Source organism: Gossypium raimondii, chromosome 12 (assembly GCF_025698545.1).
Source record: "Gossypium raimondii isolate GPD5lz chromosome 12, ASM2569854v1, whole genome shotgun sequence".
Taxonomy (NCBI): Eukaryota; Viridiplantae; Streptophyta; class Magnoliopsida; order Malvales; family Malvaceae; genus Gossypium; species Gossypium raimondii.
Window position 1 is genome coordinate 42,156,135 of NC_068576.1, and position 19,357 is coordinate 42,175,491.

At 33.2% G+C, this 19,357-nt stretch overlaps 2 protein-coding genes across 2 annotated transcripts; one reads left to right on the forward strand and one right to left on the reverse strand.

Moving 5' to 3' along the window:
• The first annotated feature begins 12,738 nt into the window (after positions 1–12,738).
• Positions 12,739–15,892, forward strand: LOC105764229 (sterol 14-demethylase). Its single transcript, XM_012582749.2, has 3 exons — positions 12,739–12,907; positions 13,274–13,758; positions 14,696–15,892. The coding sequence occupies exons 2-3, from the start codon at positions 13,297–13,299 to the stop codon at positions 15,692–15,694; spliced, it is 1,461 nt and encodes a 486-aa protein (XP_012438203.1). The 5' UTR covers positions 12,739–12,907; positions 13,274–13,296; the 3' UTR covers positions 15,695–15,892.
• Positions 15,893–16,119: 227 nt separating this feature from the next.
• On the reverse strand, positions 16,120–18,918 carry LOC105764231 (probable beta-1,4-xylosyltransferase IRX10). Its single transcript, XM_012582752.2, has 4 exons — positions 18,625–18,918; positions 17,908–18,296; positions 17,119–17,360; positions 16,120–16,922 (listed from the first exon to the last, which is right to left on the reverse strand). Exons 1-4 carry the CDS (start codon positions 18,722–18,724, stop codon positions 16,409–16,411), a joined length of 1,245 nt encoding a protein of 414 aa, XP_012438206.1. The 5' UTR covers positions 18,725–18,918; the 3' UTR covers positions 16,120–16,408.
• Positions 18,919–19,357: the final 439 nt, after the last annotated feature.

The following is a 19,357-nucleotide window of genomic DNA, read 5'->3' on the forward strand; positions in this document are numbered from 1 at the left end:
TATATACTTTTCCTTGTTCTTAAATATTAAGTCTGTCAGTTAAATAATAAGAAAAATATTTTCAATAATAAGTTTATGTCAACTGTTTCAATAATTCAATTAAGTATTTTGTGCAGTAACACCCGAGATCTAAACTTAGTGAATTAGGTCGGGTTTAGGGCGTTACAATATAGTTGTTAGTAAGTTACTCCAACTACAACTAAACAAAAATCTGAGAAGTGTTATGAATATCTCAGTAAGTGGATGTCCATTAAGATCAAGATAAGTTTTGATGTACTTTAATGCTAGATGATTATTATATAATATTTACGAGTCAAATATGGTTTTAAAAAGGTTTTTGAATTAGTAATTTGTGTTTTATAATGATTTATTAGGTCAAGTGGTTTCAGAAAGTGAGGTATCAGGACCTTGTTTCTATAACCGAGCCGTAAATATTTTTATAAATATTTACGGAGTGTCATTAAGGTAGTATTAAAGTTTTATTGAAAGATTTTAACGTTTCGATAGTTAATTAATTAAAATGGATTAAATTGAAAAAGTACAAAATTGCTAATTATAATATTTAAGAGATTAAATGGCTTGATTAACAAAAGAGGAAGGACTTAAGAATCAAATATACCAAAATTAAAAGGGTGAGGCGGCATAAGAAAGGAAAATAATAAAATAAAGCCATTCAATGGCAAAATTGTAATTTAATTGAAATTAAAATGAAACAAATTGGAAATTGAAAATTTTCTAGACATTTCTTCTTGTTTCGGTCTAAATTGCCATAGGAGAGAAAGTTTTAAGCTGATTGTTCATATTTTGCTTCATATGAGTTCAATTCTTACCTGTTTATTGTAATTTTTATGTTTTTGAAATGGTTACAATTAGGTCCAACTAAACCTTACCTTAGTTTTTTATTTTATTAAAAATTTTAGAAGTTACAATTGATGAATCTATATGATTTTAGTTATTAAATAATGAATTTTATATATTAATTGTTATTTAAAATTATTTTATTAAGTGATTTTTATGAATTTCTCGATTAGGGACTAAATTGTTGAAATAGTAAAAATACAAGGGTTTGTTGTGAAATTATTGAAAAAATGGGCTGTATTGAATGCCATGAATATTCATATAGCATGGGTTTGCATTAAAAATGGTTAATTTGCATGATTTGGGCTTAACGACTAAATTTAATAAAAGTAAAACTTTAGGGGCAAGTTTGTAAAAATGTCAAAAATGACCAAATTGCATGAAATGAATTATTTTATTGTTTAAATTAATAAATTGAATGAAATTATTAATTTAAATCAAGGTTGGTTGGAAAATCAAGGAAAATAGAAAATTACCAAAATGCCCTTGAATCTTAGTATTTCTGCAATTTAGCCAGGTAAGTTCGTATGAACTGTATTTTGTATAATTTTGATTAAAGTGAATCTTAATTGGTGATGGGTATTATATACATATATATGTTCTATTGTTGGAATTGAATTATTATTGGAAATATATTATCAAATTTAATACTCAGTTTGGATTGAACACGGGATTTGAGTACATTCGTAAATTGGTGTATGGTGGTATTGGAGGGAGATATCAGCATGTTACCCAAGTAAATCGGGGTTCAGCAATTTTTGGGAACTCTTGTGTTTTATTTCTTGTTTGGAGTGATTGAGTGGATCAGCTTTTACAAGCTTCTGTTTAGCTCTTATGAGCTTCTGTTGGCGTGTTCTGGTGGACCAGCTCTATGAGCTTTTGTTGATGATGTACTCTTATCCGTAAGTCATTCTTTGTATGGAAAATCTCGATAGGGTAAATTTTTTAATGAATTTGAAAGATTTGTTAATTATTGAATATTGACCCGAACATAAATGAAAATGAGATATGTTGTGATTAAATGAGATACATGAGTTATGTACTCATGAATTGAGTATTGAATGGCTAATGTCAATGTATAAACAATTGTGGTTTGATATGTGAATAGCTATTTATATAGAAATTGTATGAATTGGGACATTATTAATCAAATAAAAGATGTTAGCATATGCAATTTGAGTATAGTACGAAATAATGTTGAAATAATGTGCTAATATGTATGAATTAAAAAGGTTGACATTTGATAGTTAACTGAAATGGATTGAATTGGTATATAAATTATGAATGTGTTGATTATTTGAATTGAAAGGAATATATATATGTAAATGTGATAATGTGCAAATATGATAATTGGATATTGGTTGTATTTGGAAGTGAAATTAAACCCTATTAATTGTATCGGGCTGAGTCGGATATAGATGGCATGCCATAGGATTGGAAGAGTTCAGAGATTTCTTCGACTTCGAGTCGATGAGGCACTGGGTGCCAATTTACTTTGGTTTAACCGATGAGACACTGGGTGTCAAATTTATATAGTGTTGGGCACAGTTATTACTTCGGATTTATCCGATGAGGCACTGGGTGCCAAACTGGTGTGTTGGTTGGATCCGTGTATCTGTCCGAGTCTGAGTCGTGTTAATAAGGGTAATTAAATAAAACGGTACTATGATTGATATTGGATGATATTGTATGAGAATTGAAAATGGGATAGTGATTTGAAACATGAAAATGAGTTATATACATAAATGCACTAACTTGTGTATTGATGATGGTGATTAGGCTTATGTCAAGCTTGAGATTATGATTGATGTATATGCTTATGTCTGGTATTATACAAATGAAACGGTAAGTTCATAATTGAAATGTGATATGATGAAAAGAGATTGATGAGTTGAATAATGTAATTATATATGAGAAATTACACATGTTATGGTTGAACTTACCTATGTTATGATTAAATATATTAATTAGTTAATTGATATTGTTATTTAAGTTTATGTTTAGTAAATAGAATGAAAAATAAGTAAAAGAAGTTATTTGTAGTTTTATGAAAATGTTAATGATGGTGTAAAACGTTTTATAAAATCTTATTATGTTAGGGATGAACAGATATATGATGTTGATAGACTTACTCATTTATGAGTTAGTGGTTATGTAGTTGATAAATCTTGAGGCATTGGTATAGCTTTGTATTTATCATATAAAGTTTATTATTGAATTGGAATATTATTTTTAAAGTTTGTACAAGCTTACTAAGCATTCATTGCTTACGTAGTTGTTTATCCTTTATTTCACAGATTATCGGAAGCTCGATTGGGTTGGAAGCTTGTCGGAGTTATATCACACTATTCATCAGTTCTATCGGTACTTTTGGATGTTTTGATTTTGGTTATAATGGCATGTATAGGTTATTTTGGATAAATGTTGGCCTATATGTGTTTTGTTGAGATAAGCCTCTTATTTGACTTGTGTTTTGGTATTTTGGTATGTGCATAATTTGCCTTATAATGTTGATGTGTGGAATGATTTGTGGTTGAATGATGAAAGGTAAAATAGTAGTTGAATATGCATATGAGGTATGTTTTATAACTTGGTTTGATTTGGTACTATGCTATAGTAAGTGTATATGTATTTGATGCTATTGAATAAGTGATACAATTGATACCAAATGCTAAGTTTTGGTAAATGATTTACATGTTGTGTGTTAATGCAATTATACATAAAAGTTGGTTGATTTCTTGGTTACATGGATTACATGGTTAAACATGTTTATAATTGTCATTTGAGGTGCCTAAAGGCATATTAGTTGTATGTGAATATACTACATGTTTAAGGCTTGATTTTGCTTGTTTTGGATGCCATAATATGGTTTGTTTATATGCATAATGTAGATTGTAGGTTGACACCAAATTGGCTGAGAAATATGGCTTGTAAAATGACCTATTTTCGTCCACACGGGCAGAGACACGGGTGTGTGTCTCAGCCGTGTGTGATACATGGCCAGGTGACATGGACATGTGACCCCTGTTGTGTTGAAAAGTTTAAGAGCACGTTTGGTTCGCTGTATTGGAATAGAGGCGTAATGGAATAGAGGTGTAATGGAATAGAGGCGTAATGGAATAGAGGCGTAATAGCAATTCAATTGTTTGGTTGAATGTAATGGAATAGAGGCGTAATAGAATTCTTGTGTTTGGTTGAATGGAATGGAGGTGTAATAGCATAAGGGAAAAAACTAAAATGACTAGAATACCCTTAGTAGAAATTTGTTTAGGTAAATGATTATTGTTATTGTTATTAAATTTTAATAAGATTATTAATATCAATAATAAATAATTTAATCATATTTTAACATAATTATTATTAAAAATATTTTAATTAAAATATATAATTTAATAAAATTCTTAATAAGCAATATTCTTATATAAATTTACTAAAATCATAATATATGATACTATAAAATATAATTTAACATAATTATTATTAAATATATTTTAATTAAAATATATAATTTAATAAAATTCTTAATAATCAATATTCTTATATAAATTTACTAAAATCATAATATATGATACTATAAAATATAATTTAACATAATTATTATTAAATATATTTTAATTAAAATATATAATTTAATAAAATTCTTAATAATCAATATTCTTATATAAATTTACTAAAATCATAATATATGATACTATAAAATATAATTTAACATAATTATTATTAAATATATTTTAATTAAAATATATAATTTAATAAAATTCTTAATAATCAATACTCTTATATAAATTTACTAAAATCATAATATATGATACTATAAAATATAATTTAACATAATTATTATTAAATATATTTTAATTAAAATATACAGATTTAATAAAATTCTTAATAATCAATATTCTTAATAATCAATATTCTTATAAAAAATTCAAAGTAATTTCCGACGGCTAAAATGTTAAGACTACAATTGTGACAGAAGCATTACATGTTAGATCAGTAAACCATATAATAAAAGTATTGGCATATCAAACACTGCCTAAACCATGGAAAAATGACAAAAAAAGTATTTGATTCCAAAGTATCTTAACAAATAAGCATTCTGGATTCACAACAACTACCACAGGCAAATGCAAAGATGGGAAACCCCCAGTTGGGAATGAGAAGTCATTGCTTGTGCATCCTCCATTTGCAATGTATTGTTTGGAGCTTGTTGATATACTTGAACCAACAATAGGACCATTTCCCATGGCTTTGGTTGAGTCCACGTTCATGTTACATACTTTTTTGACTTTCTTCTCTTGTACCTTTACAAGTTTGAAATGACATTAGAAATACCCAACAGGATGACAAGGTTAAATTTGTAGATTTTCTATGTTTGCTTTTGGGATATTGATATTCCTTGGGAAAAATAGTGGAGTTATCACAATAATAATTTGTGTATAACTTTATAACCGTAAAATCCGAATAGAAAATATGCCTTTACCTACCTTCCATAACTTGATTGTTCATCATTTGTCGACAAAAGAAAAAGAGCACCATTAGATGACGGCACCACCTAATTTTGTTAATTTTCTCCTCAATTTCCAAGCTCTTGAGATAGTCAAACCAGATTAAACCAAGGCAAGACACGTTTTCAATATTCAAGTCCGAAAGTTTTAGCATGTACTCCCAATAATCATTATGTTTATGTCTACCACAAACCAAACATAAAAATACCTCGTGTTCGTGGCTCAAACTTTGTTTTATAGCGAAACTCAAGATGCCTATTGATTGGATAATCCATCTTCTAGATCTCTTCGATGTCCAACATGCTACATATTATACAACGGTATGACAAAGTGTGAGAACAGAACACGGAGAATCACAAGAAGTGAAACAAGCGAGTTCGAAATATTAAAAAGAAAATGGTCGAGAACGACGTCTTGAGTGTCAGTCCTTTCAAACAAAACCACTCGACCCCCACGATCACCGGTAGCAAGGTGATCGCCATTTCTATTGAATTCAATTGCAGATATGATATCAACTGAAAAAGAAACAATGGCATGTAAATGAAGTGAAAAGAGAAGCAGAACATGTAGGACATATAAATACCAAGTATATCGCGCCCGCAACTGTTTTCTTCACACAAGCAGACTCATCAAGCAAAGTGTATCATGGAAAAGCCAATGCAAGGAAGGCATCATGAAGAGCAAAACTAATAACAACCCATCCCGAGATGGTTCACAAAGAAATTATGGTTCTTACTGGATCAAAACCTCATCGAACTGTCACTTGTATGGCCAGACTCCTAAGTAAGACCATCTGATTAATGCATGAAACTAGTTTTACTTTCATGTTAGTCCATAAATAACACCCTAAAGTCAAAGAGCATTAGTCACGCAGGCAAACTCAGTCTCTTACCACAAAAGACTTGCTTAGTACATTTTTACATGGTGCACCACCCTCCAAGACCAGAACCTAGTAATTAGATCAATCTACAGTTCATTGAATTCCTTCTTCAGACTTTTAGTAAATAACATCTAATCTCAACTTAATTACTGAACTCAACCGATAATTAGTTAATTCCAGAACACAAAAATTCTTCATTGCTTCACATCACACTTTGAGAAGCTATACAGTGCATGAAGCTAGACCTAGATCTTAACATTATACACTAATCCAACAATATATATTACCAATTTAAACAATGGAAAAATAAATAGCAAGGGAAAAAAAAGATTATTAGCTATAAGGATTAAAAAACAATAAAATTCGATAATTCTTTAGCACTGAGACAAAATCAACACTAAGAGAAACCAAATCGAATAAATCCAAATAGCACACCTTCCTAAATTTCCTCTCCGGCCGTCCGTTCTCCGAACACCTGAGAGAACTTCCAGTCAAGCGGTATTTCCCTCTTTTAAAGAAACAATGGAATACCTTTGGAGCTTCTGAGAGATTTGAGAACAAATTTGTAACCCAAAGTGTATTTCCCACTTTTCATAACGAGAGCCAATCTGTTGTTAATGCTCTCATGGGTCTTCTTCTGCATCAAAATACCATCATCAACAACATAAAAATGAGTTAGCATGTTTTCAGAAAATTTAGGTTAAATATTCAAAAAAAAAAAGAAGAAGAGAAAACGAGTAAAAGGGTCTTTACGGTCTTCTTGGCGGCAACCATTGTCGTCGGAGGACAGGAGATCTTTGGCGAGAAGGGAACTGCGGCAGCTATTCAGTTTCACCACATGCCAAGATGAAAGTCGGGACTGGCTGGAGGTTTGGTTCGCTGGCAGCTTCTGTTGATATTGGGAGGGAGAGGGAGAGGGTGGGTTGGGATGGAGAATCGATTTCTGCTTGGGAGGGTAAAAGGGAGACCGATTAGGCAATCTTTGATTTTGGAACGTAATAGCAAATCGGTGCTGAAGTAGAGAAAAGTCGAATCCGTCCGCAACGTAATAGGCCCGTATTAGGGCAATGCAGCGAACCAAACGCCGGAATAGGTAGGTAATGTAATAGGCGCGTAATCAGGGCGTAATGGATTACCTATTACACTGAACCAAACACGCTGTAAGTGTTTCCGAAAAAATTCTCTAAGTTTCTAATTTAGTCCCGATTTGTTTCTAATGCGTAATTTAGACATTGAGGGCTCGTATAAGGGACAATATATATGATTTTGATTGGTTTTTGACATGAATGCTATATGATATGAAATGTTTGCATTTTATATCTGTTTGATTTGTAAACTTTGGTAATGCTCTGTAACCCTGTTCTGGCGACGGGTTCGGGTTATGGGTGTTACAAAAATGATCAAATTAAAATACAAAACAAAATTCACAAATTAAATATAGTAAAATTAATATTAAGACTTGGGTAAACTACCTACTGGTCACCACTGTAACACCTATACTTGATCCGATCACCCGACCCGAGGTATAAGGTATTAGAACTATAAAACATCAATTTATTAGCTACCTTGTCATAAATAACCAAATAATTCTTTTCATAATTCAATTACAATCATTTCCATATTAATCAATCATATTCAGACCTAAATTGGACATATGAAACATTTAAAACAAACCGGGAACAATTCTGGACTAAACTGAACTTATACAAAAAAATTAGGTAAAAAGTGAAAATAGGAGTCACACGACCATGTGACAGATCCTAGACCGTGTGGCTCAAAAACATGGTTGTGTGGCCAAACCATGTAACAACCTAAGCCCGTGCATGTAACTTAGGGTTACACGGTCGTTTCACCAAGCTATGTAACTCTCAGAGACCGTGTGGACAAACCTGCACCAAAAATCAAATAGACCACATGGCCGTGTCATGCAGCTGTGTGGGACACACGGCTGTGTAGTAGATCGTGTGTACCCAAAATATCTTCAAACACAAGCCAATTCACCTACAATTTCTTGGACATCAAGCCATACATTTACCATCACATTAAACTATTCAAAGTGTACCAAAACATGCCAAAATATACTAATTCACATTTAACCTATGTGCCAAATCAATATTCCCTCATTGGAACCACATTTCAACATAAACAACAACCATCCAAAACAAGACATAATCGACATAATCAACATATTAACCTTATTCAATCATCCAATAATTTCCAACTAACATATGCTATAATTAACCATTTGTACCAAGTCTTCTAATGTCAATTTATCACCAATTGAATTTCACCAATTAACCTATCATGTATGTACCAATTCAACAAACCAACAATGCATTAAGTTTCAAGCACACCCATGTCATCAAATAACAAATCAACCAAAATACCATTAAGGATTTAAATAAATACACATATTTCATAATTCAAATGACACAAAACATGACCAAATAATCATCAAAATGCATAAACCAAAGCCCTATTTACATGTCACTTATAATCGACCAAAGTAAACGTATAGCTACTGAAAGAGTTGATGGATAGTGTGATCTCCAAAAGCAATCCAATCGATAGCTCGTATTTGATGATCTACAAGGAAGAAAAACCAAATAGAGTAAGCTTACGTAAAACTTAGTAAGTCCATATTAAACTTAAACTTTGACTTACCGTAATTGTTGTGACTAAAATATTTCGTAATTAATTTCATAAAAAAGGTCATAAATTCATTCATTTCTTATACACACCACAAATCTCACAAGGTTAGTAAGTTTACATATACAAAGCATATAACTTTATCATGTTAAAAACATTACAAGTAAATACATTTAAATCTCAATTCAACCATCACCTATTTATTTAACAACTCACATTTTATTTCAAATATCTATATCTAATGTTCCATTTCATATACCTATTTCCATATAACTGATTCATATCACCATTTCAGTATATTTATTTCTATATAACCGATTCATATAACTATTTCATATAAACACTTCATATAACCATTTCTATTTACTCATTTCATTTTTCATTTTCACTTGATTAACCAAATGAAATAATGTCGGATATGTGGGAATGATGCTTACACAAGCTGTAACTGTAAATGCTCACACAAGCTATAAAGTGAGCCTACTCGATGTTGCTCACATGTGCCGTGGAGAATCCACAAAAAATGCAGGATCTTAGCCATCGGTAGGACATCTAAGACAAACAATCGAAATGGTAAATAACCCTAATAACATGTCATTTGTATCCTAAACATTCATGAGGTTCACATGGGCCATGTTTCATATCTATATCATTTAGTCATATACACATTATTTCATCACAAGAAATCATCCATATACCTTCCCATTTTCAAACGTAACCTTTAATTTAATTAACATTACAATTTAGTCCTTTTCATCCTTTACCATTTAACAAGTAAATGAACTCAATCATAACACATATAGATAGATATTATATCACAAAAACAACAAAAAATAGTTTAAGCAATTTACAAACTTATCTAATCACAATAGCTACGAACACTTAAACAATGATTATTCGAACAACTTTTCTTTTGCCGCAATTATTAACCAACTGATCCGTTTCTAGATCTAAATATAATATGTTCATTCAATTAACTAATTCAAATACTTTAAAACACTTAAATTCACATATATAACCCTTTATCAATATTTTACACTTTTACCTTTTATTCAATTCAGGTCCTAAACCATAAACTTTTACAATTACCACAATTAAGCTTAAAACCAAGCTAGCCAAACTTTTTACTTTTACATGTACAGCCCATAATTGTTGAAATTTCACAATAATTTTATGCTAAATTTATTATTTTATCAATTTAGTCTCTAAACTTAAAACTAACCAAAATTCCTTTACAAATTAGTCCTACTTAACTATCAAACTTATAAATCTATTATCAAACTTCAAAACATTACAAATTCATCAATGGAATAAATCAAAACATTTAACAATTTCACGAATTAATCCCTGAATTAGCTAGATTAAACTATAACAATCTAAAAAACATAAATATTACTAAAAATGGACTAAAAAAACATACCTTGCAATGGAAATTAACCTTGGCCGAAGCTTGTATTCTCTAACAATTAGGGGTGTGCAAAATTCGGGTAAAACTGAAAAAATTTGGTTAACCGACCGAATTCGGTTAATCGGTTGGTTAACCGAATTTTTTCGGTTGGGAGTCGGTTAATTATTTTTTAATTTTTTGGTTAACGGTTAATTCGGTTCGAAACCGGTCGGTTAACTGAATTTTTTCGGTTTAACAGAAAAAATTTATAAATAAAATTATAATATATAAATAGGCCCACTATTCACCTAAACCCAATCCAAACCCAAGTATTCAACCCAACCCAATTACCCAACCCAACCCAATCATAAAAATTACAAATAATTTAATAAATAAAAATAAAATTCTAAAACTAAAACTAAAACTAAAGTCTAAAAGTCTAAAAATAATTTAATTATGTAGTGATTCAATTCGGTTAATTCGGTTAATTCGGGTAATTCGGTTAATTTGGGTAATCCAGTTAATTCGGTTAATTCGGGTAATTCGGTTAATTTTTAACCAAAAATAAAAATATATAATTTTCGGTTAATTCAGTTAACCGACCGAATTAACCGAAAAAATTTCGGTTCGGTTAATTTTTTTTGAAAAAATTTCGATTCGGTTAACAGTTAAAAATTTTGAAAGGTCGATTAATTCGGTTAATGTTATTTCGGTTAACCGAATGAACACCCCTACTAACAATGGTGTTCATGAATGAATTTAGAAGAAAAGTGAAAATGAAATGGTTGCCTTTTGTTTTATTAATTGTTTTACTTTTATTATTTTAACATATATTATAAAATAAATATAATTTAACATACAAAATACTTAAAAAACAAACCCATTAACCGTCCAAGCTATCCTAACATGGTCTAATTGCAACATAAGGCCTTCCAACCATGACTTTATAGCCATTAAGCATTAATAAATTAATAGCGATTATCTTTGCAGTGTTTACGATTTAATCCCATTTCCTTAATTAATTATCCAAACGTCAAAATTTCTGAATCAAATTTTAATATACCTATATTGTAACTTCGTAAATATTTATAAAATTATTTGTTGTCTTGGTTAATAGAAATAAGGTCCCGATACCTCGTTTTTTAAAACCACTTGACTTTAGGGACAACCCACTTGTACTTAATTATTTATTCAATTAACAAAATTTATCATATAAAAATTTAATATTATACTATATTTGACTAATAAATATTAAATAATAATAGTTATAAGCTCACTCGTAGAATTTGTGGTCTCAAAACCACTACTTCCTACATCACTGAAAAATAGGCTATTACAACCTCATTTTTTAACACTTTTATTTTGGTCACCCAAATAAAAAAATTTTACAATTTAATCATTGTTGTTACAACTATTTATTGTTTTGGTCACCCATCCATTTTCTCACTGATGTGACATGACGCTTCATGTCCACATAACTACTCCTTATTTACTTTCTTAAAATCCATTCCCCCTATTTTTACTATAATGTAAAAACTCTAACCTCAATGTTTTTTCGTAAGGTTTACTGTCTAACTTTGGAGAAAGAGAACAGGGTTAAAGGAATTGACGCTTCAATGAAATGGAGTTACCTAATGCAATTCCAATGTGCTTTTTTTCTTTTCATCAAGTTACATAATCACTCCTTGCTTGCTAGTAGTTTCTATATAATTATATATATTTTCTTAAAATCCATTTCCCCCTATTTTTATTATAATGATAAAATCTTAACTTCAAAATTGTTTTTTTATAAGGTTCGTTGTCTGACTTTAGAGAAAGAGCACATGAAAATGAAATTGAAGCTTCAATGGCCAGAAATGGAGTTACCTAATGCAATCCCAATGTGCTGTTGTAGATTCTTTAGGCGGTTTTAAACAACTAGCATTTTAATAGCAGTAAAATTCATTTTAATGTTGTGGGATTAGAGGAAGAAGTGATAGCTACAAGCATATCAATGAAAACTATGGTTATAAATTCATGGTTGTTCTTCCATTCATCTCTAGATACCATCCAAACAACTCTTGCAACCCTTCCTAATTTTTCATCCTATGTGTCTTCACCATCAACTTACAAAAAATCACGTATGGGTCATAAGATTTCATGGCTAGAATCACACTTTCTTTGAATGGGAACAACCTATCATCGCTGTCTCTATCGATGATTTTAACTTCTTCAAAGATAGAATTTATGTCGTTATTTGACTCGAAGAATAACCTCTTAGGACCAACTCTTCCAACAATTGTTTCTAAAAACTCACCATTAAAACCTTGATTTGAGTCCGAAGAGTTGGTGAACCATGATGAGGGATTTTACATTACCAATAAAGTAGGGAAAAGTGAATAATTATATGCCACATCAACCTTGGTTAGTAAGATAATGAATAGTAAATTATTTTAATAGAAATGATAAAATTATTTAACCCGCTAAAAGACGAGCAATTGCTATTCGGCACCCACGAGACCATTTGGTCATTTCTTTTGTGTGGTGGTTCTCTCAGTTTTTGAGTTTGCTGCGCTTGTCTGTAGTCCATGTGACTCTCTTTCCTTTGCTTTCGTTTCCCAGTCTCTTACTTTTTGAATCTCAGATCAGGTAACTACTCTTCCTTTTTCTTTTTAGCTTTAATTTCTTGGGTTTCTACATTATTCGTGGGATTATTAGTCTACGCTTTTTGTTGATGTTGTCTTTGGGCTACCGTCGTCGATTTCCTGCTAAAACTTTTTGTATAACAAAATATATTGCTAGATGACCAGAACCAATATTCGCCTGTTCCTTTTACGATGATCTAGGACTTTTTATTTTCCTTTTGATTAGTGGAATGCTCAATGCTGGACTCAACTTACTCAAACTTTTTACTGTAGAGAGTGTTAATTAAAGATTCTTCTCCCTAGCTTAATTTGCTTCTTAAGTTTTATTGTTCTTACCTTTTCCTTTTTATTTTCAACTGAGAACTGATAGGAAATTATCAAATCCGAGCCGCCATGGAGGTTAACGACAAGCTTTTGAACACGGGTATTCTCATAGTAGCCACCCTAGTAGTGGCCAAGCTCATATCTTTCCTCATAATGCCTAGATCTAAGAAACGGGTTCCACCAGCAGTCAAAGCCTGGCCGGTAATCGGTGGGCTCCTTCGATTCGTGAAAGGGCCTATGGTGATGCTCCGGGAGGAGTACCCGAAGCTTGGCAGTGTTTTCACATTGAACTTGTTTAACAAGAAGATAACTTTCTTGATTGGGCCTGAGGTTTCATCCCACTTCTTTAAGGCTTCAGAATCAGACCTCAGCCAACAGGAGGTCTATCAGTTCAATGTGCCAACCTTCGGTCCTGGTGTGGTTTTTGATGTGGATTACACTATAAGGCAAGAGCAGTTCCGGTTCTTTACAGAGGCCCTTAGAGTTAATAAACTTAAGGGTTATGTTGATCAGATGGTTACAGAAGCTGAGGTGAGTGATCTGCTAGGAACTTGGTTTATATTATATTACACTTTTGCTTTTTGTTTGTATGTTGTATATTATTTGGTGATGTATCTGGCCTAATAAAAGCAGCGACTCTTTTTCGATACTATTAGAATATGATACTAAGACAAGGGAAAATGAAGTTCTAACTTGCATGGATGGAGTACACATTTGGTGGATAATTAATGAACTGTTGAAAGTTGTTAGGATTGTATGAAGTTGTTTAGTGAATAACAATGTATCCCTAATCTTTAGGGATCACCGAATTTGTTTTAATTTTTCTCAACTAGCCTTTTTCTATGTTTAGCTAATGTAATGACTAAAAGACTGAAACTATGCGAAACAAATTGTATCAGTTTTCATTTTTCTCCATCGAATTTCCAACTGTCCTCTTTCTTTTATATACTTGGTGTGTGCAATGTGAACCAGCCCAGTTGAATAAAAGTATATTGTTTATTTCATTTTTTATTATGTACTTGAGCTTGTCGGAGACTTCTTAGGAGTCTTCATATCTGAGGATTGAAGTCTAATTTGCACGTGCTAATGATGCTGTTTTGGATGTTGATATTGCTTTCTTTAAAATCAAGCATTGTGTTTCATGTTGTTGTGGTGCACCTTCCCTCTCTTCTTTCATTTATGAGTTAAAAAGAATGTGCGTGAGTGGCTTGTTATTTACTTGATTTACTCTTCATAACACCCACCAACTTTTAATTCTTGGACTACTTTGATGAATAACAAGGAAATAAAGGATAATAAACACTAGTTACATTTGGTTTTGGGAGGTTAAATGACATGTTACTGAATAGAAAGTTTGTTGTCTTATGTGAAATTTGAGGTTTGTTGTATGGTTTCAATGTTACATATGTTCATAATGTTGTAACTCCATAGATGTGATTTGTTGTCTGATCTTTATGGAATTGGGCAGGACTACTTCTCAAAATGGGGGGATAGTGGTGAGGTGGACCTTAAGTATGAATTGGAGCATCTCATCATCTTGACTGCTAGTAGGTGTCTCTTGGGTCAAGAAGTACGTAATAAACTTTTTGATGATGTTTCTGCACTCTTCCATGATCTTGACAATGGCATGCTCCCTGTCAGTGTTATTTTCCCTTACCTACCGATCCCTGCTCATCGCCGCCGTGACCGAGCTCGAAAGAAGCTTGCAGAAATCTTTGCAAATATCATAGCTTCCCGTAAAAGTGCTGGCAAGTCAGAGAATGACATGTTGCAATGTTTTATTGAATCTAAGTATAAAGATGGTCGCCCAACTACCGAGGCTGAAGTAACTGGCTTACTGATTGCTGCGCTCTTTGCCGGACAGCATACCAGTTCTATCACCTCTACTTGGACTGGTGCCTATCTCCTTCGTCACAAGGAGTTCCTATCTGCTGTGATTGAGGAGCAGAAGCAAATAATGCAAAAGCATGGAAACAAGGTTGATCATGATATCTTATCTGAGATGGACACCTTGTATCGGTGCATTAAGGAAGCTCTGAGACTTCACCCTCCACTGATTATGCTTCTACGTAGTTCACACAGTGATTTTAGTGTAAAAACCCGAGATGGGAAAGAATACGACATCCCAAAGGGTCACATCGTTGCAACATCTCCAGCATTTGCCAACAGGCTTCCTTACATTTACAAGGATCCAGACACATATGATCCCGATAGATTCTCTGTTGGGAGGGAAGAAGACAAGGTAGCTGGGGCTTTCTCATATATTTCCTTTGGAGGTGGCAGGCATGGTTGCCTTGGTGAACCATTTGCTTACCTTCAGATAAAGGCTATATGGAGCCATTTGTTGAGGAACTTTGAATTGGAGCTTGTGTCACCGTTTCCTGAGATTGATTGGAATGCTATGGTGGTTGGTGTGAAAGGAAAGGTGATGGTTCATTACAAGCGGCGACAGCTTTCTGTTAATTAGCCAAGTAATGTTTGCGAGTAACTTGCAGTTCTAAGTTATTTTCTTCAAATGTCGCTGGCATTTTATTTGTTCTGTTGTCAAACTTCGGGTTATTTGTGTTAAACTAGAGCAGTCTCTGGATTCTATTTGCTAATGGTTTTTTTTTTATTGCTGCAATATTTATGATTAGTTAACCATCAAAGTTTGGTATTGGTGTTCTGAACTTGTTCCGGATTCCTTTTTGAAGCACTGACGTTTTCGTAATATTGATGTCAATAGGAAGGTCATAAAATCTTAGTAGCTAATACCCTGGAATAACTATAAGGTTGTAATTTGTCGTTCCCTAGTTTATATATTTGCATCACTAACAATTTCCCAATGTAGTCTCACCTCTCTGCTTATCAGTCAAGAGTACGGATAACTTGAAACAAGAGAAGAGGAGCAAATCAAAAGAACTTCTGTAGGTTGTGGATTCAAATGATATGATGGAACGGAGGACATTTGCAGAAGTAAAACTCTAGATGAAAAATATTTGTTGCTATTCGGGCTTTTATATGTGCAAGCGTGAGGAGCCATCAATCTGATGATTGTATAGCTATACTCAAATGTGTCTTTCCATACGTGAGCTTCTATACAAAAATTTGGAATTTTTAAGAAAAATTTCAAATTCTACACAAGGCCAATCCCTAACTCTACTTGGTACAACCGACATTGAATGTGGAACAACGCTTAACATCACCAAGGTTTCAAGTCAGTGATTGGTCCTGCGGTCCAGTTTAGAATCTTTTCACCAGGCTTCAAGTAAACACTCTTTGGGTGTGGCAATTTACGAGCAAGGCCATTCAATATTTGATGGAAAGCATCTCCTGGTAGTGTAGGTTGTGGAAACAACATGGCTCGCTTCATCGAAGGATTTGCAAGAAGCCTCTGTTTCCTCAAGATTACATGGGGTGGTATAGATGTGAGAATTTTATCCAACTTGGGAACATCTTCTTCTGCAACAAAAACTCCGATTTCCTCCCAGGGGATAGCATCGGCAAAGGGTAAAACTATATCATCTGCTATGATGACAGGAATGCACCCAAACACGACAGCTTCCACTAGTCTAGGGCTCCAGGGTGCCCACCCAAGGGGGCACAAGCAGAATATAGCTCGTTGCATATCCTCATAATAGGTGGTTGGATGCTCAGTGGAGATGTCAAACAGTGGATTGCTCTTAAAATTCTCCCAAACAGCTGCCCTTGCACCTCTGCCACTCATCAAAGGAGTCAGTGAGGTCTCTTAAGGGTGAAGCATAAGATCGTTCATCAGGGCTAGATTAAATAGAATGTAAGGTCTCATATCTACCTAAAGTAATCATTTAAGAGCAAACAAAGAAAAATGAAAATTAAAGATCTACTTTCCTTTGGAAGAAGTACATTTATCAAAGCTGAAAAGAAAAGTACCTTGCATAGTAGCCACCTTCAGGGTCATTATTCACGTCATAAAACAACCCACGAAAGTAGACAAAAATAGAACGTGGAGTATCTGGTGGAATCTGGCGGGCCTGCATCTTTTGAGGGGGAGCGTAAGGAGGTATTGTGATTGAACCTTCATTCAAGCACACATGGTTGCGTTGCCCGAATGTCTGAACTAACGTAGCATGCCGCAGGATTGGAAGGATCCCCCGCTCTATAGCTTTCTCTTCCTGGACAACATTCAAATCAATCAGCACACGTTTTACCTTTGCATGCTTACAAAGCAATACTAAACCCACAAATCTAGGACTTGAGAGTTTACATCTGTAATATCACATATTGCTTTGCTTAAATAACACTCCCTTATATGCTACTAGTACTAATATAGAAAATGATTATGACTAAACCAGATCTTCATCTCTCTAACTTGACAACGTTTTAATGCTTGGTCTTAAGTTTCTAAAGCCAGTTAAACAGGACTAGCAAAAGGCATAAATGTACTTTACTAATTCTTCTCACTAGGTAGATATATGACATTATCAGAAATAATTTATATGCATGACAAGAATCATCCTTGAAATGGAACCATCTAAGATAATTTGAACATGCTTTTCTGGGCAAACCATGACATCTACCTGTCACATTTACTATTGGTGAAAATATATAAAATTGAATATGAGATTCCCAATTTGATTCCATATGAATAGTAATGCCAAAATGGATCGAAAATATGATTGTACTGCTATATCAACAACCTTGGAGACTTGAATCAGTTACCTGATAGTGAAAGCAGGCTCCGAAATCATGGGGCACAACAAAGAAATGATCAGCCCCCTCTGTTCTATTCCAGTAAGGCCAGCTCGAGGAAATAAGCTGTATTGCACTTCTAACCATCCGTGGGGACTTGAAGGGCAATGGCAAGCCAGTGGGTGTAAGATCACAAGTTGCATATATAGGGGTGTAAAACCAATCAGCTTCCTCTGGATTGAGTGTTCGAACGGGACTTGACAAGAGAAACCTGTGCATGAAGATCTCAGCAGCAAACATATGTGAAAGACATCTGGGGTCTTTCTGAAGGATTTTCTTGTTGTATTTGCTTGGAAGCTCGTATACATATACTTTCAGCCTTCCAACTGGATCATCTTCCAACACATCACCTGCACTTCCTGCATTTTTCGATTCACTTTTTACTTTTAGAACTTTAAGTGATACTGCAACTGCAACATCTTATGTGACATATACCATGAATTATTTCACATTTTAATAGGCAAAGCACTTTTTTTTTATACAATAGTAAACCTGGACTCTAGTATATATGATAAAACGAACATCTAGCTGAAGATAAACTATGTTGCAACTCAAATCAGAGCTAGCATGAACAGCAAGTCAGCAACATTATGGATCTTTGTTCATTAACCACTCAAATTATAAGCTTTTTTTTTTATATACAAAATAAGAAAAAGCTTTTTATCCAACATTAGGAACAAGAGATACCAGAAATTCTTTCAGTGCGAGGATTGCGCTCAGCGGTAATGCTCCATGCGAACCCCAAAGCAATAAAAAGCAAACCCCACAACCACAAGCATTTCCTCATTGTGGAAGAGTCTCGAGAACCCAAAAAAAGCAATCAACACAGGAAGCTGTCTAAGATGGGAGGTGGAGAGGAAGAAACAGGCATATTTAAGAGAAATGTTTAGGAGAGGTATGTTGAAAGATGGTGGGACGTCATTAGGAGTAGTAGTTGAGTGAGTTTTGTTAAAGCTAAGGGGGCTGAATAACAAATGGAGGTTTCCAGGTTAGGGAATTGAAAGTGAAAATTTGGATGGGAGGCATTGCTTCAAGGAACAGCAGACGGAGAGACCACATTATTCTTTAAAGAAAAAAAAGCAAAGAAATTGTGATGTTTGAAGTTTTAACCGTAAGCGGTGTATGTTTTTGAAAGCAAAGCAGCGCTCGTTTTGCCGGTTTGATGGCAGGTCCATGTCTGCCTCTCGTTTTGTCAAAGCCTAAGTAAGAAATTATTGGGACTATTTCTCTATTAGATAAATATATTTTTGAGCTAAATGTGTAGCCCTAGGACTTCATTGATTTTCTTAAAAATGTCGATTTTTTTTAAAATATTATAATGAGATATTGGTCTATATAGACTCGTAATTTATTTTCAGTTTGTTGTTAGACAATGTGGGCTTGCTTACTCTTTTAATTAACAATATAAGATTAAAGGCTA